Source organism: Trichoderma virens (assembly GCF_000170995.1).
Source record: "Trichoderma virens Gv29-8 chromosome Unknown TRIVIscaffold_90, whole genome shotgun sequence".
Taxonomy (NCBI): Eukaryota; Fungi; Ascomycota; class Sordariomycetes; order Hypocreales; family Hypocreaceae; genus Trichoderma; species Trichoderma virens.
Window position 1 is genome coordinate 822,222 of NW_014013659.1, and position 21,793 is coordinate 844,014.

The window sequence follows — 21,793 nt, forward strand, 5'->3', positions numbered from 1 at the left end:
AAATTTGATTTTCTCTGCTCGTTGGCTTTGGAACGATTCGCGCACAACTAGGGCGCACAGCTAAGGCGCATCACATCTAGACGATGCCTGTTGCGAGGTTATCCTATACAATAGTGATTTGTGATGATTCAAACTTGGTCGAAAAACCATGCCCTCTAGGGCGTCTCTTACAAAGCACAGATGCAGGGGACAGTACCCCTCCTGTATCAACTTCCGCCCTATTATTGACGACGTTGCCCGATTCTCGCATCATAGACAAAGACTCCAGGGCAGATCCATACCTTAGCAGTGTCATCTCGACAGAGTCACGGTAAATCCTGTGAGACTGGAGCAAAGGATGACAAACCAAGCGGCACGGCTTCACAGGTGGCGTTTTTATCTTTTCATGATACAGCTCCGCGCAGAAGCCGGCCGGCCACACCAGCGAGATGGCCTCATTTTGTGGCCAGGTGGCTGATGGATTCTGCCGTTCAGCCTACAGCATTGAGTCCATTTTTTTCTCTTTCGTCTTTTTTCCTTCTTTCGCTTAATCCCTTTTGGCACACTTCCGATTCCTTTTCTCGCCATCATGATCTAGTTGGGAGCTTGTGTCAGCCAACCCATGTTAGTTACCTATCTCTCTGCTGTGCTACCCGGAAACTGGGGGGGGGACCGATGTGGCTTTGGATTGGATGATGGAGGTCACCAGCACACCGTCTCCAGATTGAGGATTGATGCCAATAATAGTACAGTACGAGAGGCCGTTGGTGGTACAAAGTACAGAGTAATACACGTACAGAGTCTGAGTAATATGGAGGGGATTTGCTCCGTAAAGCGGTGCTTGCTCCGTACCCGCTACTTACAGCAGACCTGAGTAGGGACATTGCCTCGATGGCAAACTGCGCCCTAGGCGTTTGTACCTTCTGTAAACATTGGTCATCATTTGTAGCCATGAGGGCTTCTCTCAAACGACGATGCCCCAGTAAAATCGATTTGACAGCATTAGTCAAGGCTGGCTGTGTACCAGTATGTCTCGTCAAGTTCCACAAGGGCCGAGCAGCATGTACTAATCCGAGCACCTTGAGAGGTTCCATTGACAGGTTGGTTTGGGCGGTACAAGCAGTGTTGGTACTACCGTGCTAGGTAGGTACAAGTACCAAAGCATCCATGGATGGAGGATGGAGGATACAAGGCACTCCACCCTGAATAGAGGCAGTGCCAGCGGAATTGCCTGCCATGTCGTGCTCCCACGCGCAAACATGCAAATCAGTCGGGCGCCTTGGAGTTTGTCAGGGCGTGTTTGTCGTGCCGGGGTCATGCTCCCGTGCTTGCTGCATTGCCGTCGCTGGTCACTGCGAGGTACCTCTACCAGCCCGGAGAAGGCAGAGCAGGCAGAGCATCAGCACTGTCGTGTTGCCAGTAGTACATCCGGGCGACATCCAATCAAATCATGGATGGCACAGAGCACGACTAGCAGCAGCAAGCTTTCTGTGGCTGTTCTGTGCCGACTGGCCGTGTCGAGGACTAGAAGGCGTGTGGTTCTGGGTAATGTACCCAAAACATCGAGTTGTAGTTGTGCTTGTGCTGTAGCTGCTTTCGGACAGACGGCGCTTATCAATCTTGCCGGAGCGCCAAATAACATATAAATGGAATAGACCAGTACCTAGTATGGAGAACGATTTTTTTTCTCCAGAATAAATACCTAGATGCTGTAAAGTATCAAGTGTCAAGTGTACCTTACAGTGTAAAAACCGCCCATTCATTCACAAAAGCCATTCTCACAGCGGAGCGGCAAGCCTAAAGGAGACCAAAGGAGGCCGCCTCTTGGGCTCCCCACTCTGGCCGCAACAGCCCCGTAACGCTGAGAGGGGATTCCACTTGTCAGCCCGCCTTTGCAATCCCGACTCGACTGGATTCCATCTCCTCCATCATCAGCTATCCCATCCCGCCCATTGCCCTGCCATCGCTGCTGCAGTGAGATTCCAGCCCCTCGCGTCTGCCTCTCTTCGCTGCCCTGATTGCTGGGCACGAGATCGCGTCACGTGCTCCTTATCGCCCGCCACCCAGCCATAGAGCGGGGAGCCTGGCCTGCTGCACAGCCCCAACTTTTGCTCAGTTCAGTCCAGTTCGCATCGTCGTCACTTGCAGCGTCGTCCTTCTCCTTAAACTGCGCCATCGAGGACTGCTGCCGTCAACTTGGCCGCATTGCCCTGATTGCTGTGCCTTGTCGGAAGGCTGGTGCTGCCGTGCCTGGAGCGCTGCGAACACGACCGAGATCCCGTCAAGATGGCGAGTCGAAACGATTCTGGGTAAGATTCATATTCACGGCCGCTGTTTTCCTTTTATAACAGGCCCTACAGCCTTTCTCGATGGAGTTGTCGACTAACACGCATGTCTTACAGTAGACCCAATCTTCGGATTACAAGTGCGTCTTTGCTACAAAGCCTACTCCCGCCTAAGAGACCCCAGCTTTATTAACGTGGATGCATCATCATAGTTATCGCTGCCGATGGATTGTACAAGCGAGATGTCTTTCGTATGTGGCCTCCCCTCCTTCTTGTTGCTACGCGCTCTTCTTTTTCCCTTCTTCACCAGTCTGCCTCTCGCTAACAATCCCAGGCTTCCCCGATCCTTTTGCTGTAGCGACCATCAATGGAGAGCAGACCAAGACCACAACTGTGAGCAAGAAGACGCTCAACCCGTATTGGAACGAGAGCTTTGATTTGTACGACCAATATCCTCCTTCCGCATCCATCATGCGCCATTGATGAGCTAAATGTTGATATTTGTGTAGCCGGGTTGACGAGGGGAGCATCCTGGCCGTCCAGGTTTTCGATCAAAAGAAGTTCAAAAAGAAGGACCAGGGTTTCCTTGGCGTTATCAATATCCGAATCGGCGACTTGATTCCAGAAGTCGGACCCGAGGCCGACGGTATGTCTCAGGCCTCCCTTCCCCCTTTATTTTCTCGTAGCCTGCTAGCAGCTCGCTAACGCTTAGTACTCTCCAGATCAAATGATTACAAGAGACCTCAAGAAGTCGACTGATAACCTCGTCGTCCACGGCAAGCTCATCCTCAACCTATCCTGCAACCTTAGCACCCCCATTCGCGCAGGTCAAGCGTCATCCAGTCGACCTACACTTGGTGCACCCAGCGCCTCTAACCTGTCAACCCTGTCCGCTCCGGCCGGTGACCGTCCGAGTTCTGCCATGTCAGGCCCCAATGGCAACGCGCTTGTTTCTCAACCCAGCCTCTCCTCCCACCATCCCGCCAGTGTCAGTGCCGCACCTGCCTCTGCGAGCGTCAATGGCTCTCAATCCCGCCCCAATAGTCAGCTAAGCCCGTTCGAGGACTCCCAAGGTCGTTTGCCGGCCGGCTGGGAACGTAGGGAGGATAACCTCGGCCGTACGTATTATGTCGACCATAACACTCGTACCACTAGCTGGAATCGCCCGACAGCTGCCGGGACCGCCGCGGAAACCCGAAACGAACGAGAGGCTGTCACTCAAGTTGAACGCCAGAGACACCAAAACCGAACCCTTCCCGAGGATAGAACCGGCACCAGTTCACCCACTCTCCAGCAACAACAGCAAGGCTCTGGCGCAGGCAGCCCTAGCGGTGCCGCCGCTGGCAATGCCGCCGCCAACAGCAGCCACACGGCCATGATGCATACAGGTGCTACCCAGCCCGGCTCCGGCGAGCTTCCCCCAGGCTGGGAACAACGCTGGACTCCCGAAGGGCGACCTTACTTTGTCGACCACAACACCCGGACCACGACGTGGGTCGACCCTCGCCGGCAGCAGTTCATTCGTATGTACGGCCAGAACAACACCAACGGCCAGATTCAACAGCAACCCGTATCTCAGCTCGGCCCTCTGCCTAGCGGCTGGGAGATGCGTCTCACAAATACTGCCAGAGTCTACTTTGTGGACCACAATACCAAGACGACTACTTGGGATGATCCACGCCTTCCCTCTTCGTTGGATCAGAATGTGCCCCAATATAAGCGAGACTTTAGACGAAAGCTCATTTACTTCCGATCTCAGCCTGCCATGCGAATCCTCAGCGGGCAGTGCCACATCAAGGTCCGACGATCACATATTTTTGAGGATTCATTCGCCGAAATCACCCGCCAGTCTGCTACGGACCTGAAGAAGCGCCTCATGATCAAGTTTGACGGCGAAGACGGTCTGGATTACGGTGGTCTGTCCCGAGAGTTCTTCTTCCTCCTTTCACACGAAATGTTCAACCCCTTCTATTGTTTATTCGAATACTCAGCGCACGACAATTATACCCTCCAAATCAACCCTCACTCTGGCATCAACCCTGAACATCTCAACTACTTCAAATTCATCGGACGTGTGGTTGGTATGGCCATCTTCCACCGAAGATTCTTGGACGCCTTCTTCATCGGTGCTTTGTACAAGATGATTCTTGGCAAGGGTGTTACTCTGGCAGATATGGAGGGTGTGGATGCGGACTTCCATCGTTCACTGCAGTGGATGTTGGATAACGACATTTCGGGAGGAATCCTTGAGCAAACGTTCTCCACAGAAGACGAGCGTTTCGGAGTTTTGACGACGGAGGATCTGATCCCTGGCGGTCGTGACATTGAGGTGACGAACGAGAACAAGAAGGAGTATGTGGAGCTCATGGTCAAATGGCGCATCGAGAAGCGCATTGCCGAGCAATTCCAAGCTTTCAAGGAAGGCTTCCAAGAGCTGATCCCTCAGGATCTCATCAACGTTTTTGACGAGCGTGAGCTCGAACTTCTCATTGGCGGCATTGCTGAGATTGACGTCGATGACTGGAAGAAGCACACAGATTACCGAGGGTACACTGAGTCGGATGAGGTTATCCAAAACTTTTGGGCAACCGTGCGGTCCTGGGATGGCGAGCAGAAATCGCGTCTGCTGCAGTTCACCACGGGTACCTCCAGAATCCCAGTCAACGGATTCAAGGATCTTCAGGGCAGTGATGGCCCCAGGAGATTCACTATCGAAAAGGCTGGTGACTTGTCCAATCTGCCCAAGGCGCATACTTGGTAAGTTTTTTTTTTCTCCCCTATATATCTCCATAAAGCAGAAGTAGCAAAAAAGCTAACAATATCAACACAGCTTCAACCGAATTGATCTACCCGCATACAAGACATTGGAGACACTACAACAGAAACTTACTATTGCCGTTGAGGAGACCATGGGCTTTGGTCAAGAATAGACAAGAGGTTTGGTGTTACGGTGTGCCCAAATCATGGGCCCTCCAAAGCCACGGCCTTGTACAGTGCTGTGTAGCAGTATTGCTTTTTGAGCACAGATCCCTTCACATCCCCTCATTGGTAGTATTTCGGTTTTCTTTGGGTACATATGCTTTGGTTGAAGAGTCAGCAGACAGACTTTGGTATACTTGGTTTGGCGCTGGTGGGATCTATTGTTATCAGACGAGACGGGATGGAATGAAATGCAGCGCTGTCATTGACATGAGCGGAAGAGAAGAAGCGAGATCGATCAAAAGACGGCCCATGATGTTAGATGAGAAGAGGTGGGCTAGCGTCTATGGGCCAGGGTGTTTGGGCTCGTATGTCGATGAACAATGTGCCTTGTTGCATGGGCTTATTTGTTTTTGATGTTGCGGAATGATTGGAGCGCCGGTATTTATTAATAGTTGGGAGGTATTACGATATATATATAGTAAAGGCAAGCATTGAATGGAATTAGGCTTTATTTTTTTTTTTTCTCTCGTTTTCTCTTTTACATCTTGATATGGATGGACTTGAGGCGTATCAGTTGGAGCTGAATATGCTTACAGACAAGATTGGGGAACAGTGACGCTTTTCTTTATCTAAGACGGCGAGAATTGATCTTGGTTTCACATAGCCACTAGCCCTTTTGGATCGCGTATAGCCTTTAGAATTGGTACAGTATTTTGGCCAGATACTCTACACGTCTAACGTCCCACAACCCAGCGAGTGTATGTACACTTTTGACGACAAATAAAACAGGTCAAATATAAAAAAAATTATGAGACGTCGAGTCAAGATGTGACATGGCTTTCCTTCGTCATGCTGACTCTTGAATTTTTTTTCCTTCCTTTTTTCTTTTCTTTGGATTCCCAATTGAATCTCATTCGAATCCCAACTTTGGTCTTTCCTCCAAGAAGGGGTGAAGGGGGGGGGGGGGGGGGGGGGGGGGGGCCTTTATTCCCCCTTCAACTTCCTCAAAGCATCTCCGGTTCGTGAAACCACCATGACATTCTCACCCAACGTTGGCCGTCTCTCTTCTCTTCCTCTGGTTCCTTCTTTCCCTTCGCTCTTCCTTTACCGCCTGTACCACATTCGCGTAATCTTGGTGTTGCGCATCTTCCTCTGCAGCTGGAAGATGCCGTACATGAGAGCCTCGCTGGTGGGCGGGCATCCAGGGACGTAAATGTCGACGGGGACGATGCGGTCGCAGCCACGGACGACGCTGTAGCTGTAGTGGTAGTAGCCGCCGCCGTTGGCGCAGCTGCCCATGGAGATGACCCATCGGGGCTCGGGCATCTGGTCGTAGACCTGGCGCAGGGCCGGGGCCATCTTGTTGGTCAGGGTGCCGGCGACGATCATGACGTCGGACTGACGGGGGGAGGCACGGAAGATGATACCGAGGCGGTCCTGATCGTATCGCGGGGTCGAGAGGTGCATCATTTCGACGGCGCAGCAGGCGAGACCGAAGGTCATGGGCCAGAGCGAGGATTGACGGGCCCAGTTGGCGACGATGTCGAGCGTGGTGCTGGTGAGTGCGATCTCCCGCGTTAGAATTGTTGCTTTAGCAGATTGGATGGGGGATCATAGAAGACAAACGTACAGCGCATATTGCATGACGCCCTTGGTGCCCTCCTCGCTGGGGAGGGGAACTTCCTTGCGAACCTTGCCGAAGCTCGGGGAGTGGGGGGTCAGCGAGGTGGCATCTTGTCGAGAAGTTGTTGTGAAGGCGGCAGCGGCTCGGAAGGGAATCAGCGCAGAGGCGGGTTTGACTGAAGGGGGCGGGGATATTTGCATTAGCTATATTCCATTGCTCTGTATTGTCTCGTTTCTGGTCTTGCCTCCACGAGCTAGGGTGTTTGTTCTTTTGGCTTTGGAAAATTTGACGCACCTCGGAGGGCCATTGAGGCCGCGGATCGCGTTGCCGGCAACATTGCTGCTGTGAGGGGGAGGACAGGAGCTGCGAATAGCTTCAACTGCGGCCTGGAGGGAGATGGGAGGCGGGCGATTGAAGAGCCGCGGCTTGGGGGAGAAGCTGGGCGAGGTTGAGGCTGAGGTTGGGGAGGATAGACAGGTTGATTGATTGATTCGCCTCTTTGCCCCGTGATGCCGGAATTGCGAGGGCGCTGATTGGCTGGGGCGGGATGGGAGGTGCGAGGATTAGCCGTGGGTGATTTCGCCCCCGCTGTTATAGATGTTGCTATGGGGGGGTGGCTACCCTGGAGCTTTTCTTGATTTCTTGATTTTGGAGGTGCGTGATAAGATAGAGAAATGAAAAGAGAGGAAATACCTTGGTAGTCTAGTAGTCATTAGTGGTAGGCTTGTTACTTGTATATCTGTAGCCACAGCCGCAACGATGGATAAGGTAGCTGGGTAGGTAGTAGGTTGAGCATTGCTGCTGAGCTACTTCTGTTCCCGAGATGGCAAACTGAGGAGAGCAACTCAGTCGACATTGTTGTCCAATGCGGGCATACACCACAAGTAAAATAACAAAAGTAGAAAAATGAACACTGTCACCACATTGGTGCCAAATGTCACCAGATTCGGAACAAGTTGGCTCCTAGCAGAAGCAAGTTAGGATCTCCGGGGGTAAGAGACAAGAATGTCACCTTGTAATCAATACCATAACCACTATTCAAATAATCGTTAATACACCAAACACAACGGCCAAAAGGCACCAATCCCTCCCGATTGCATCATCCTAATGCTCCCTGCATCATCAACGCGCACAGATAGAAGATAAGGAAGATTTCCATTTTGCCCCCTCTCCTATTCCCGAGCTCCTCCGCTGTCCAGCTTTTTCTGCAGAGCAGCCAACCTCCCCCGCTGGGCTGGTGAAGTCACACTGACTTCAGCCGGCGCACTAGCTCTTGATCTTTTTCCCGTTCCGTCTAGCAGCTCGCCCGGATGAGATGGGCATTTTAACTTTTGATAAATTGGATATGCAAACCTGAAGCGTTTGTTTCGGCTTGTTAGATGCCGGTGCCGTGGTAAAAGAGGTAGGAGGGCAGCTTTGGCATTAGTCAATGGCACCACCAGCTACCTTTTGTAGCTGAGCAATTCTGGCAGAAAGGAACATGGAAAAGCTATAAATTCCCAACAGCTTCCATGCCCCCTTTTAAGTTTGTGCCCTGAGAGTTGTGATTCAGGCACTTCCAAACTCTCAAGCTTGAGCTGCCTATCACTCAAAACAACGCCTGTCAGCACTTTGCCCTCAAAGCTTAAAGACAAAGTATATACAATACTTGTTGGCCAACACCCAACAGTCGAAATGACGTCTTCTCTCCCCAAAACCTACAAGGCCCTTGTCCTCACCGGGCCAAATTCACCCATCGAGCTCCAAGATGTCCCCCTGAAGCACCCCTCAGCCAGCCAGGTCCTCGTCAAGGTCATCGCCTGCGGCGTGTGCTGGTCCGACATGGAAGTTGCAAAGGGTAACTTTGGCAACGTCTTCCCCCGTACGCCGGGCCACGAAATCGTTGGAGAAATTGTCGAGCTCGGCTCCGACGTGAAGAATCTCACTGTGGGCCAGCGCGTGGGCGGGCCGTGGCACGGAGGGCACGACGGCGTGTGCCGGGAGTGTCAGCGTGGCGAGTTCCAGTATTGTAAGAACGAGGCCATCAACGGCGTCTCGCAGGATGGTGGCTTCGCTGAATATGTCCTGTTGCGAGCTGAGGCCGTAGTCCGCATCCCCACGGAAATTGATCCTGCCGAGGCGGCACCGCTGCTGTGCGCCGGTGTCACTGTCTTCAACGGCATCCGCAAACAGAGAGTCGAGCAGGGCCGTCTCGTAGCCATCCAGGGTCTTGGCGGGCTAGGCCACCTGGCCATTCAATATGCCAGCAAGATGGGCTACGAGGTGGCAGTGCTGTCCCACGGCGGCGACAAGGAGACGTTTGCCAAGCAGTTGGGCGCACACCACTACATCGACACGGGGAAGACCGATGGAGCTGCCGAGCTGACCAAGCTGGGCGGTGCTTCCATCATCGTGCAAACGGCGCCCAACCCCAAAGTCGTCGGCGCCCTGGCTGATGGCCTCGCTCCCAATGGCAAGATCCTGAGCTTGGCCCCGGTGGGCTCCATCGATGTCAACACTGTGACGCTGATTATGAAAGGCGCCAGCGTGCAAGGCTGGGCGAGTGGTCATGCGCTGGATAGCGAGGAGGCAATTCAGTTTGCCATGACGCACGGGGTCAAGTGCATGATTGAGCGGTACCCATTCCGTGACATCAAGAAGGCAATTGATAGCCTGGAAGCCGGCAAGCCACGGTTCAGGAATGTCTTGATCATGTAGTGAGATGCTGGTGCTGGTGCTGTTGGCGTTGGGAGTCGGAATGTGGAGGGGAGGAGAGTCGGAGAGTAGAAAAAGGGAGAAGAGCAATACAATAAGGTTGGCCATACCATACACGTGCCAACTAAAAAGTACATGTCTACAAGGTATTAGAGGCAGCACCAAGGCAACTGCTGGAAATAATTATATAAGGAGTTAATATGTAAAATTCGATATAGGCTTTTTGATCAATGCAAAAAAAGCAAATTCATCTCTACAACATTCTCTCAGATGTCAGATGTAGCCATGGCCGTGGTGTGCTTTTAAAGAGCAATGATAGGTAGTTTATAAATACTTCCGTGTATTATTGAATAGAAACTCGGTATAAATACTGTCAAGTAGCCCAGCCGGTATGCCCCTTTTCAAGTTCCAGCCAGCTCAGAAGCTACCAATCAATAAATCGCCAATTTTCTGCCAGTTATGCATTAGCCATCAAAGCAGCCCTTCCTTGTGTTTTCTCATCCCCCCCCTACCCCTATCCCTGTCCCTGCCCCCAGTCCAAGATTCAGGCAAGTCTGCTCGACAACGAATACCCCTAAGAGGTCGGAGCGGGAGTTTCCTTGACAAAGATTGTCTTTGCATCAGGCGGACACGCCACAGCCAAGCAGAAGCAGTCCTCTGCGGGCCTCAGCGAGCACACAATCTTACTGATGCTGGGATCACAGCAGCAGCACTGCTTGTAAACCGGCAGCGGCGTGGGAGGCGGATGAGTGGATCGCGACGTCGGCGTCGGCGTTCCGTGCCAAAAGGTTGGCGCGCCGGCGGGGCAGACGACCTGGGCGCAGAAGCAATCCGACGCCGGGATCGACCTGTCGCAGTCGATTCTGTTCTTGGAGATGTCGCAGCAGCAACACCCTGAGTCGGCCGGGGGGTGGGCCGGCGGCACGAGGGCCGAAGCACCCAGCACCAGCACCGAGACGGCGGCAAACGAAAGCGTCTTCATGATGTCTTCTTTTTTTTTTCTCTCCTTGGTTATCAATTGTTTGCTTGGTTTTTTGAACTGCTTGTTTCGTTTGTGCAAACGGCGGCTCGTCGGCTTTTATTCTCACCGTCAGTACCTGCAGGGAGGCCAAATGTCTCAGAATCAAAGTCGGGTAGGGGCACCAACACTCTTTGTCTCGGGCTGAAATGCTGTGATCAGTTTTGGGCAGGCGTAGGGACGCAAACAAATGAGTTTTGCATACGAGATGACCGGGGAAGACCGAAAATGAAGAGATCTAGACTAGTTACCTAGGTAAGTGGGAAGCGACTTTCCACCGGACTTGAGAGGGCTTTTAAATAAGAATAATGGGAAGGCAAATGCAATCTGTGTCTATTGACGTGAATGGATATCCGACGAAGCACAACCCGCTCGTTGCCTCGTGCTCCTTCCCAATTCCAGATCCTCATTCCTAAAACACCCGGCCCTTTTGCTCCTTTCTCCTCTCTCCTTCTTCCTTCTCTTGGCCTTCTTCCTCACTTCACCTACACACAGCCTCTCTCTCTTCCATCTCTGTGCGACTCGACTCCCCAGCCGCATTCCAGCCCCAAATTTAGATGTACCGCTCCGTGATTCACTGCATGGCGTCTCCTTCGCATGAGACCACTCTTACATAATATGCACCAGACCTGGACAACATCACCATCATTCTCGCCTGTTTGTCCAAAAGGAGACTTGGGGGGGCCTCCAAGCACTTCTCTCGGCCTCTGCTGATCTTGTTAATGCCGTCATGCCATTGCTATCGACGTCACCAAGGGCCGGTGTTGTTCTCGGGCGTTGCTTTTTGCGTCAATGCACTCCGTGGTTGTTGCACAGTGTTTAGGAAATGACGAGACTCGCCTTCTTGTACTGCTGCTTGTTCCCGTGAGTTGATTGAGTCGCCATGCTTCTAAATTTAGAGTTGGCAGAGATGCTCTCAATGCAGAATGAATACAGTATACCCAAAGATTTCGTTGCCCTTTGTAGGTCCTAGGTAGCAAAGTGCCTACCTATGGTTCCAAAGCAACTGGGCTGGTAGATGTATTACGCAGACTTCACCTTGCATGTTATCAGCACCATCGAATGTCTAATATTCACTTCACTCCATTCTCTTCAAATTTGTTCCCTACACCAGTATATAAAAAAAATCCCTCCCGCCTGTCTGAATCGTACATATTGGGAATAAATAGAGAATAAACCTAATGCCACATACGCCAAATGCCATGAACGTCTCAGTGCGTCATTTTGATCCGTCAAATTTCACCAACATGGTAGCTTAAAAGAGAAGAAAAGAAGAAAAAGAAAAGTAAGCCACCTCATACAACAAACATCATGACCCGGATAAATGATTTAGGTACCAGGAACAGGCAGGACGGGGTACAGCGGGTTGCTCTCCTTGGACATGGGGCGCTCGTTGGCAAGCGGGCTCCTGGACTTGCCTTCAAGGTCCATGGCATCAACATCCTTGCGGATTCTGTTGACACTAGGGTACTCTTGCTCAAATTCACCACGCTTAAGACGTCCTTGGACGTATTCACGAAGGGCCTCAATCACCCGCATGTTATCTACCCATCGGTCGTACTGTTCCTCCCGCTCGCGGGTGGCATCACTGACATCGGATGATTCTGAGGATGGAGATCCAATCGGTGGAGTGGATTCGCTTGCCTTGGGCGTGACTGCGCCGCTGGGCTCCTCGACAGATCGTGGCGGTGCACCGCGGGCCCTCTGGAGCATGCCGCCCGAGTAGCGGCGGCGCTCACCGGCGTCAAAGCTGGGGCCCAGAGTTGCTGTAGTCGACTGCCCGAATCCCTGGCTCACGGCTGGCAAGCTAGTGGGCAGGCTGGGATACATGATGGACGAGGCAGTCGAGCTATGGCGGGACTGTGGTGAAAATCCCGAAGAGGCTGAGGGGCTTGGGGAATGGCCAGAGGTATATGACAAGGCGCTGGATGGAGGTGTCACTGCAGGGGTACCGGTAGATGAGATGGCCGTCAGCGGTGATGCCATGCTTGCTGCCGAGACGGGCTGGTGGTAGCCATCGGGGGCGACGTGAATGGCGCCTGGGCCGCGGTGAAGCGTGGTGGGCGACGGGGTGCTGCGGTATCCGGCGAATTGGCTGTCATGGGGGTGCATTCCGGCGGTGATTTGCGGAGCGGTCTCGTACACAGTATCTTGCATTTGCCCCAGCATCTGGTCGAGCTGAATCAGGTCTTTCTGCGTCCTCGCATTCGGCATAGGCAGATAGTACTGCTGGGCCAAGGGATTCTGAGTAGGCGCTGGCGCAGGCGCAGCGTGGACCACACCGTGGCCTACAGCATGGCCGGCCGGTTGGGGAAAGTAAGATTCAGTGGCGGCCATGGGCCCGCTGGGCATAGCAAGAGCATTGTGAAGAGGGAGCAGGGAGCGTCCGATCTGAGCATAAGAAGTCGGGTCGATCTGGCGGCGCTTGGCGCTGCCAAAGAAATCGTCAACCATCTCATGAGCTTGAGTGCGCTTGCGGTCATAGCTCGCAGAGTAGCCAATGTGCTCAGTGCGGGGTGCCGGATTGACATGCTGCTGGTTGAAGTAGAGACCATAGTTGGTCGAGGGCTGAGGAGCATAATAGCCGCCAGCATGAGGTTGAGGGAAGCCGGTGACCGGGCTTCGCATCTGTCCATTGTGGTCATAATAGCTAGGGGCTAAAGGTAACCGGGTTAGTGGCGGCGAAAAAAGTCGAGGCAGTGAAGTAAAGCAGCAGATTACTCACGTTTGGGAGCTTGTGGTCTGTAGTTCATGCCGGGTTGCGAATCCTGGCCAGGCCGGGAGAGAACCGAGTCATCGGCATGGGTCTATAAGACGGGGTAAGCCAACTATACAAATCTCGAAGAGCATCAGCAGAAGGGATAAGTACCTTGACGTGCTTCTTCAAGTCCTGAGGTCGCTTGAAGGATTTGCCGCAGAACTCGCATTTGTGAGGCTTCAGAGGGACGTGAACACGGATGTGAGAAGTGATGTGATCACGCTTGACGGTGGTGGTGCGACAAGAGTTCCATTGGCAGGTGAGGCTCAGGTTGTTTGTGCTCTTGCGGCCAACATGACGCTCACAGATGTGTTCCTGCACGAGACTCGGTTAGTAACCACGCACAAGCAAGTTTGATCTGGACCATCTTGATGTCTGCTGCTGCCAAGGCAGGTAAAGGCAGGTACCCATCCGTCATCACTTACATAGAGCGTCTCGGCGTTGGTGAACTTCTGGCCGCACTGGTTCCAGCGGCAGACGAGCTGCCGGGGCGCATCTATGGCGTCACCAAGCGACGGCGACACCTGCGCGTTGGACGAGGCGCTGCTGCCATTGTTGCTGGTGCTGCCATTGGGGCTCGTGGTGGACGAAGCATCTGTAGGTGAGGCGGATTTGGTATCATGGCTTGGGGACAGAGCCGCCTGGTCGGGGACTTGGGCCGACATTGTCGGGGGCTTGTCGTGGTGGGGCAGCAGAAAAGTCAACCAGAGGGCCGCGATCTTCGGGGAGGGGCCAAGAGGCGCTTTGGCGCAGCAGCAGGAAAATTCAGAAGGGATGCAGGTGCAGATGCGCAACAACAGCAAACGGGCGGTTGCAGGGCGGTTTTATCTCGAGGCGACGCTGGATTCTGGGGGATACGGGATGCCGGGATATGGAATATGCGATTATGATCGGGGGAAAAGACTCGCGCCTCTGGTCGAGCCTTTCTGGGGGCAGAGGCTCCCTTTACATCGACACAAAGGCCTGGGCAGGCGTGAGAGGGCCAAGCGGAAAGTCTTGGCGTTCTTGGCATTTCTTGGCGTTGCTGGGCTAGCGGTTCGGATGGAGAGGAACCTGCAGGAACTTGCAATTCTAGTGATGTTCGCTAGGGAGTATAGGTATCGCCCAGGTCCCCCCTAGCAGTCCAGTCCACCGGAGCGCAGCTGCGCATACGATGCCAAGAAATGCCAAGACTTGGCATCCTTGGCGCAGTGCCCACCCGGAGCTCTCGATTGGCCTCGTGGCCCTCGCCAGCGTCGCTCTTGTCGCAGTCGCTGTGGCCGCCCTCTCCGACCTTTTGTGTAAATGGATTCGAAGCATGGCACATGTCAGTGTCAAACTCTTTTCCCTCTCTCTCTTCAGCTGTCTGCTCTCTCTCCCTCTCTCCCTCTCCTCTGGGTCCCATCGGTTCATCTCGCCCTCGCGCTTTTTTTCCGGGGAGGCGGTGCCACTCTGCTCTGTGCCGTTATGCTGCCATGCGTGATACAAAGCTGCTCCTCCTACTGTACTGATAATACGGGTACTGCACGGATTTTATGATGCATGTACGTAGTACTCCGTCTACATTAGTACATACGAGTATATACGGGTATGTATCCGTTGTAGCACCAACGCTGCAGGCACCTCGTATATGGAATGGACAGCATCGAGTAGAAAAGGGACCGACGGGACGAACCTCGTTTTGTCAGACACAATGGAAATTACAACGGATAGCAGCAGCAGCACCCGCGAATTGTCTCGATATCCAGCGGTCACGCGGCCCCAATAAAGCAAACCGTGGCCCGGACGGAATAATTTGCACCAACTACGAATACTATACCACTTGGTAACAGGTACGAAAACGTATGCGGAGTCAGATCCTCCGTCCAGGCGTGCTCCTTTGTGGTCCAGGCGGCCGCTGCAGGTCTCACCACGTTTCGTTTTGCTTTGGCCGTGGCAAATCCAAATCCAAATCCGAATCCAGCCCGCTCATTTGCCCCAACAGACACAATGCATTTTGGGGATTAAGCCTGTCATTTCCAAACAACAGACCATGTGCGGATGACATGATATGGCGACAGCGGCTGGCAACTGGAGGCATGGATGGATGGATGGATGATCCTGTATATGCTCGCCAAGTCGGAACCGCATTATGCATATCTCGAGACGCCCGAATCAAGCTTTCCGCCGCATTAGAGACAAAGCCAAGTGCGCCGAGACTGACACTAGTTTGTCATGTTCCCCAAATCAAACTCTAGCGCCTCGTTTGGCGCCTGAGCACCGCGTCAGCGCCTCTCCCTTCAGCCAGGTCGCGTGCAAGGGACCAGCCAGCATGGAAAAGAAGCTGGTAGTAATGCTGTTAGCTTGTTGCGCGCACGCAGGTACCGAATGCCGACGGCTTGATTGACGGTTTCTACAGCATCTTCTTGGTCTGGATTCAGGTTCAGCTCATGCGGCCTCTAAAAGTTGGATCCGTCCCGGTTCAGGTCAGTAGATAACCCGTCCAACCGTCCAGCAGAGTCACATCGCACAGACACCTCCAACCTGAATCGCTGGCTCGGTGGACCAGGGGTCATTTGCAATGGGGACGGAAAACGGCGTCAAATTGCGATCTGACTAACTGCAGGGCCTCGTTTGCAAACGATTGATTTCGGAGCGCAGACGTGGCTCAGCTCCTTTGTTGGCGGCCTGACGGACCCAGCGAGCTCCGACAAGCCCCGATAGCCGGTTGCCTATGGCTATGTGCATATTTTACACATTCCGTCATGAGCTAGGGTACTCTGTAATCTGCATTACTCCCTCTTTCTCTCTGTCACTACCGCAATACGAGCAATCAGCTTTTATTGTTGCCACCTTGCAATTGCCAAATCCATCGAGCTACACCGGCTGTTATTGGTACTGTACATACGAACTACCATGGCAATTGACCCCTTCTCGGCGCAGCAAACCCTTGATCGCATCTCGAGGCCTTGCGTGACGAAGCGCTTTCTCAATGGTTTTATGGACCCTCCTTTCCCAATTGAGCAATTCTTGGTCAGTCACTGGTACCGGGCCCTGACCCTGTGCCTGGCTAATATTAAGCAGTACCCCATACTCGTGCCTGATGCTGTTGATATCTCAGTATCCAAGTACTCCGTATCTGACACCTGGTTGCTGGATACTATCAGAGATTGGCCCGATACCATGGACTAGGGAGGAAGCATATGTCGATTTGATGCTGACTACTAAGGATCTAGGCATCGCTAATTGCTGCTTTCCATTGCCTCAACGCTGCTGTTTCCGATTCCGCTTCATAGCCAACAACGAACTCATTCTCGTCTAATCCATCCATCTGTGCAGTTCACGCTTGCAAATGCCCCTCGGGCTTTTCATATTCGACTATTGATTGTTATTCTTCTCCTCCTACCTCACCCTCCCCTCTTGTAACTACATAATCCCTCCCTCGGTAAACCAAAAAAGGCTGTTGCAGCAAATAGACTCCATGTCCCCCCTATCGCCAAGACCAACCATTCAGCTGGGCACAACCCACTAACAAGCAACATTGCCACTTTGCCAAGGAGCCGACCAGTTTCTTCAATGACACACATACATGTCCGCTACACACACTTTCCCAGACGCGGGTGGCAGTGCATCGATCCTAAAAAATAAGAAAGGAGAAGACGGTCCCTTGGCTTTGGGAATTCCGAGGTACTATTACACAATCTCTTTGTCACGGCGGAGGGTACCTGAGTCGAGTCGGGTCGAGGGGCCAGATATCATGAAAGACCACATAATATGTAGTAAGCTGTGGTGCACCAAATCCTGTTCCTTCGCAAGCACGAAAGCCTTTCGGGAAATAAAAAACGCGGCCAAGTAACTCGGAAGGATTCCGTATTATACTGCTATCTACCTATGTATCTACAACCCAGTAGATCTTTTTGTCGTATTTCCGAGCCCTCGCGACCATCACCTCAAATCAGTCTCAAAATCTGCAACTTTTACCGCTTCATCGTAGGCAGTGTTCTTCCCCCAGTATATCACATCACATTAGAAAGGCCAAATATCTCGTCAACAAAAAAGACTATAATATAATGTCTTGGCACCAGCCCTTTCCGGGCATAAGGCACCTTTGTAATTGCTCGCCAAGGCTTCCTGTTATCTAATCACTCCATCCATCCATCTTTTGCCCTTTTCTTACCTGCATGAAAAAATACCACCACAATAGCCCGTCGCTTTAAGCTTACATGTATTATGTGTGTGTCCCAGCTGCGACAATCTGTTCATTTCAATTTCCCCTCTCGCATCTCGCACAAGGGCCACCTTTTTGACTATGTTTTTAAAGCCCAACATCCCCATACAATGAATGCCCATCATAATCTCTTCTCTCCTCAACAGCATCACCAATTGATATCATATCATAGATAGGTAGCTACATTGTATGTGTACCTACAGATGGATACTCACCCATGCCATACCCAGTAGTAACTTTCGCTCCAAAGACTCTCGGCTCTCGCATCTGATCGCCAACCTTCTTCCCCTCCCATAAAAGTCAAATCCACTCCCCTCGCTGATCTTCATCTGCAATTCCTTGCCCCGTGCGTAAATCGTAGCCATATCTGCGCGGACAACTCAGCGAGCGTCTTCTAGTCTACATAGCATTCTGCCAACACGGCTATTCAGCTCAGCTCCCTGCAGAAGCGCCACGCTATTGCCTCTGTGCCTCAGCTAGCCGGCATTGTGCGCTGCATACAAGCAGCAACAGCCTCTTCCCACCTTTCAACACTGACCAGTGATACCATTCTGACACGTAAAACAAACAAAAACAATCACGAGCACGGCACCAAACATCAGAGAGCGTCAAACTTGAGGAAATGGTCGATACTTCCATTCTATATAATCGAGTCCCTCAATGAGACCGGAAGCTATCCATCTGGCTAGGCCAGTCCTCAATTAATGCTGAGTTTTTTTTTTCTTTGTCTTTCCCTCACAGAAATATATCCTTCTCTTATGAGGGGCTCCTTAAAAGAGACAAGCATCAGGCCAGAAGCCACGTCGCCTTTATCCCCCCTCACTTCCTCTTTTTTTTCAGCTTTGCGCATTTGTGTCCTCTTTCTCCACGTAAATCCAACACCCAGTCTTTCTCCGCCATGATGCCATTCCCATTTCTATAAAGCCAACCAATCCCATCTCTCCTCTTGTGCAACATCAAGCAAGGGAGTGTAAAAAAAAAAAAATGAAATAAAATAGAAGCAACTGAAGTGGAGAATTGTTGCAGATCGAGCCTGAAGTACCGCCATTGGGCAGCCATGGCACGTTGGAAATTCTTCCGGAGTGGTGTTGAAGAGCCAGGCGCTTTCGGGAAGCGCCGTAATATTATTAGGTTTTTTTGGGTTTCAAAAAATGTGTATGTGCAAGAGAATATACCCCGTTATAGGAAAAGATGATGAAATGGAAAAAGGGGGGCAAGCCGTCCCATCAAGGGAAGACCAAGAAAGTTTCGTCGTGAGACGAGGGTATAAGAGTTCTCCGGTATGCGGATTGTGCCACAAAGCAGCAAGACACTGCTGCTATTCGACATGCATGACGGGCATTAGTTGCCAAAAAGTCTGGCAGAAAATTCCCAATGGCGAGTGCTGGTGATGACTCGGATCGGTGTGTCCATTTTCTCTCCTCTTCTGAGGAGTCCCATCAAAAGCCGAGATAAGCTAGGGTCGCAGTGAGGTATGCGAGCCGGCCAAGTTCATCCCCATCTTGGCAGATGGAAAAGAGTGGTGATCCTCCCCCCCCGGCTTGGAGGGGAAGACGAGGGGCCAAAACGCAAAAAAAGAAACATGCCGCGTGCGGAGTATCGAAAGTAAAGGTTCCAAAAACATAACATCAATGCGTGCAGAACAACCGTGTCGTCATCAGCATGAAAGGGTTTTGATCCGGGACGCCGCCCCGGCCATGTATGACACGTATTCCATGGTCCAGCCAACCAGCCCACCCAGAACCGAGTTAAACCCTCCCACCGTGGGAACCCAAAAGAAACAAGCCGCGCCCACCCGATTAAAAATAAGAGAAAAAAAGAGCAAACGCCGTGCATGCAGTTGGTATTATACAGAACCTAGTCGAAGAAGGGCTTCGACAGCTTCGCGCTCCTGGGCATCCGAGGGGCCAGGGAACGCAGAATAGTCAAACTTGACCTGCGGTGGATGCGCTACACCTCCAAAGGTAGAAGGCAGCGTGCGCATCCCGCCGGCGTAAGTGTTGGAGGATAGGCCGGACTCGAAGGCTGCGGCCATGTTTGGGTATGAGTCGGCCCGCAGAGCCGCGGCTCCGACGGCAGCCCAGTCTTCGTCGTCCGTCACATCCTCCGGGTCATCATTCATAGCGACATCATCGTCAGGGGCCTCGGAGCATGAAGCCGATGCCGAGTCGTCCATGGACATCTTGTCGGCCTCGTGCTCCATCATGGAGATGTCATAGTGGTCATCGTGGGAGAAGTGCACCGAGTCCCCGCCGCTGGACCCGGCCATGTTCAGCCTCGTCCTGCTCAGGCTCAGGCCCCGGCCGCTAACCCTGGAGATTGGAATTCCAGCGGTGTACGAGGATGGGCCGCTGGGCGGAGTTGCTTGACGGTGTCGGGCAGCCTGTCCCCGTCGGCGCGCATCCCATCTTCCCCAGCCCACCTTCTCGAAGACGACGTCCCCATCGGCTCCGCGACCTTCGCCACCACGTCCTTCCAACGCACCAACAACCACCCTGCGCGCCTTGGTCGGCGGGATGCCAGAAAATCCAGGAACTGACGTGGTAAGGTATCCCATGATGTGGCGGATGGCTAGCGGTCCGTGGTTCAGCAGAATCTCGGGCAGGTGGTATTTGGCCAGCATGGAGCTAGTGATGGCGCCTGCCGACTCGAGCACCGGGGACAGCGATCTTCCGCTGGCATTGTCGTGAAGATCCAAGTCAGAGTCGATAGGGTCGAGCCTGGCCTTCTGCAGCTGGGCCTTGAGGCCGTGGGCCGGCAAGGAGGGAGAGATGGAGTTTGGAGGGGTCGGGAGGTCCCGAGATCGTGTCACAGTCATCGCAGGATCACTCCGAGCCGCTACAGCAGTTAAGTTGTCTCGGCTCAAGGAGGCCTGGGGGATATCACGGGCAGCAGTCGCCAAAGAAGCCATTGTTTTCTTTCTTTTTTACCGGAATTGCAAATGCTTGGGAGCTAGGTCTGCGGCAAGGGAGGCGACTCGGTCAGTATATGTACTTTTTCTCCCCGGCGCACGCAAAAACAAGGAAGAAGACGCAGAGAAGGAAAACAAAGCAAACGCATGCATGCACGCAAGCAAGAGGCGGTGATGCTCTCGCAGCGGTAATGCAAGTTTTGCTGGCAAAGGGGGTTGAGTCACTGCCAGGGGTGCTGCGGAGTACGTACCAAAAGGAGCAGACCAGTGACAGACAGCCGGGCAAAACAAAGGCGATGGAAGAAAGAAGAAGGGCTTCGCAGGCAGGGCTGGCGCGACGATCGAGACTGTGACAGATGATTCCCGATGTGAATCGTTTGCACGGATTTGTGTTGTTGTGATTGCTTTGCGGAAGAAAGGGAGAAGGGAAAGGATTGGAAGGGTGCGACTGAAGCGATTATGAAGGCCGTGTGTACGAGTCTGAGTACAAGTACATGCGCAGGCACGAGATACAAAGGCGCGACTGCTAGCTGCACCCCCCAGATGCTTGCAGCCTTCTAAAACCCAAGCCGGGCGCCCCCAGGGAAAAAAAACGGGCCCACTGTGCGCTGGAGCCGGCTGGACATTTAGAGGGAGGGGCGTGGCTGCAGCGCGTCGCTGGCGGGCTCCAGGTACCTGGCAGTACTCCTTTGTACCTCGAGGCTGTCCCATGACTTCCATTGGGATTTGGCCATCCATGCCTGTAATCGCACATTTCAGCGATGCGCCGGTTTCGACTGGCAACCAAGATAAAATGCGATGGCGATTAGGAGACTCATCTTGGTTGATGCAACTCGTGAGGAAGAAATGTCGGCCACCACTCAAACGCCGTATATGCCAAACAACCATTTGGTACTGTAGAGTGCATGAGCCAGCCCCAGCTTCTAAATGCTGATACGCTCCGCGGCACGGCGTCCCGGAGCCCAATGCGACCACCAGCTAAGGCAGCCCAGGGTAATGATTTGGCGTCGATTTGAGGAGGAGCAGTGCGTGGCCAAGCGAGAGGGCAAGAAATGGGCCTTTGGCGAGTGCTTTGTTCTTGGTCGGGGCATTCCGTATCAGCAAGTCGAGCCCAACCCAACCGGTGTAAATGTTTCGTACTGTATACGAGGCATCTCCCATATAACAAGCTATGTACGCAAGAGGCGGATGGATTAATGTCAGTGACGGCCCATCCCAGCATTAAAGTATCTTATTTTTTTTTTCCCCGAGTAAAAGCAGACCCTTTTCCGCCGTCAAAATGGAAACGGCTGATTAGACTTCAATCACTCTTGCAATCTCCATTTCCACCCTATCGGCGCAGCGACACCGGAGACGGACCCCAGTACTTTGGTGACTTTGGTGATACCTCATGCCCGCTGACTTGCGCTGCCAGTT

The 21,793-nt window shown here is 52.8% G+C and overlaps 6 protein-coding genes across 6 annotated transcripts; 2 read left to right on the forward strand and 4 right to left on the reverse strand.

Moving 5' to 3' along the window:
- Positions 1-2,265: 2,265 nt before the first annotated feature.
- Positions 2,266-5,715, forward strand: TRIVIDRAFT_80321 (uncharacterized protein; the record flags this gene model as incomplete). Its single annotated transcript, XM_014095335.1, has 7 exons — positions 2,266-2,288; positions 2,382-2,404; positions 2,477-2,515; positions 2,599-2,704; positions 2,774-2,910; positions 2,987-5,021; positions 5,095-5,715. 7 exons carry the CDS (start codon positions 2,266-2,268, stop codon positions 5,192-5,194), a joined length of 2,463 nt encoding a protein of 820 aa, XP_013950810.1.
- Positions 5,716-6,201: 486 nt separating this feature from the next.
- TRIVIDRAFT_80320 (uncharacterized protein) lies at positions 6,202-7,232 on the reverse strand (the record flags this gene model as incomplete). The annotated part of the gene is made up of 3 exons (XM_014095336.1): positions 6,202-6,741; positions 6,817-6,985; positions 7,105-7,232. The coding sequence occupies 3 exons, from the start codon at positions 7,145-7,147 to the stop codon at positions 6,291-6,293; spliced, it is 663 nt and encodes a 220-aa protein (XP_013950811.1).
- Positions 7,233-8,357: 1,125 nt separating this feature from the next.
- Positions 8,358-9,759, forward strand: TRIVIDRAFT_217031 (uncharacterized protein; the record flags this gene model as incomplete). Its single annotated transcript, XM_014095337.1, has 1 exon — positions 8,358-9,759. One exon carries the CDS (start codon positions 8,485-8,487, stop codon positions 9,505-9,507), a length of 1,023 nt encoding a protein of 340 aa, XP_013950812.1.
- Positions 9,760-9,819: 60 nt separating this feature from the next.
- On the reverse strand, positions 9,820-10,760 carry TRIVIDRAFT_92434 (uncharacterized protein; the record flags this gene model as incomplete). Its single annotated transcript, XM_014095617.1, has 1 exon — positions 9,820-10,760. One exon carries the CDS (start codon positions 10,484-10,486, stop codon positions 10,079-10,081), a length of 408 nt encoding a protein of 135 aa, XP_013951092.1.
- Positions 10,761-11,851: 1,091 nt separating this feature from the next.
- Positions 11,852-13,945, reverse strand: TRIVIDRAFT_40391 (uncharacterized protein; the record flags this gene model as incomplete). The annotated part of the gene is made up of 4 exons (XM_014095338.1): positions 11,852-13,179; positions 13,248-13,329; positions 13,392-13,595; positions 13,706-13,945. 4 exons carry the CDS (start codon positions 13,943-13,945, stop codon positions 11,852-11,854), a joined length of 1,854 nt encoding a protein of 617 aa, XP_013950813.1.
- Positions 13,946-19,312: 5,367 nt separating this feature from the next.
- Positions 19,313-20,377, reverse strand: TRIVIDRAFT_41243 (uncharacterized protein; the record flags this gene model as incomplete). The annotated part of the gene is made up of 1 exon (XM_014095339.1): positions 19,313-20,377. The coding sequence occupies one exon, from the start codon at positions 20,375-20,377 to the stop codon at positions 19,313-19,315; it is 1,065 nt and encodes a 354-aa protein (XP_013950814.1).
- Positions 20,378-21,793: the final 1,416 nt, after the last annotated feature.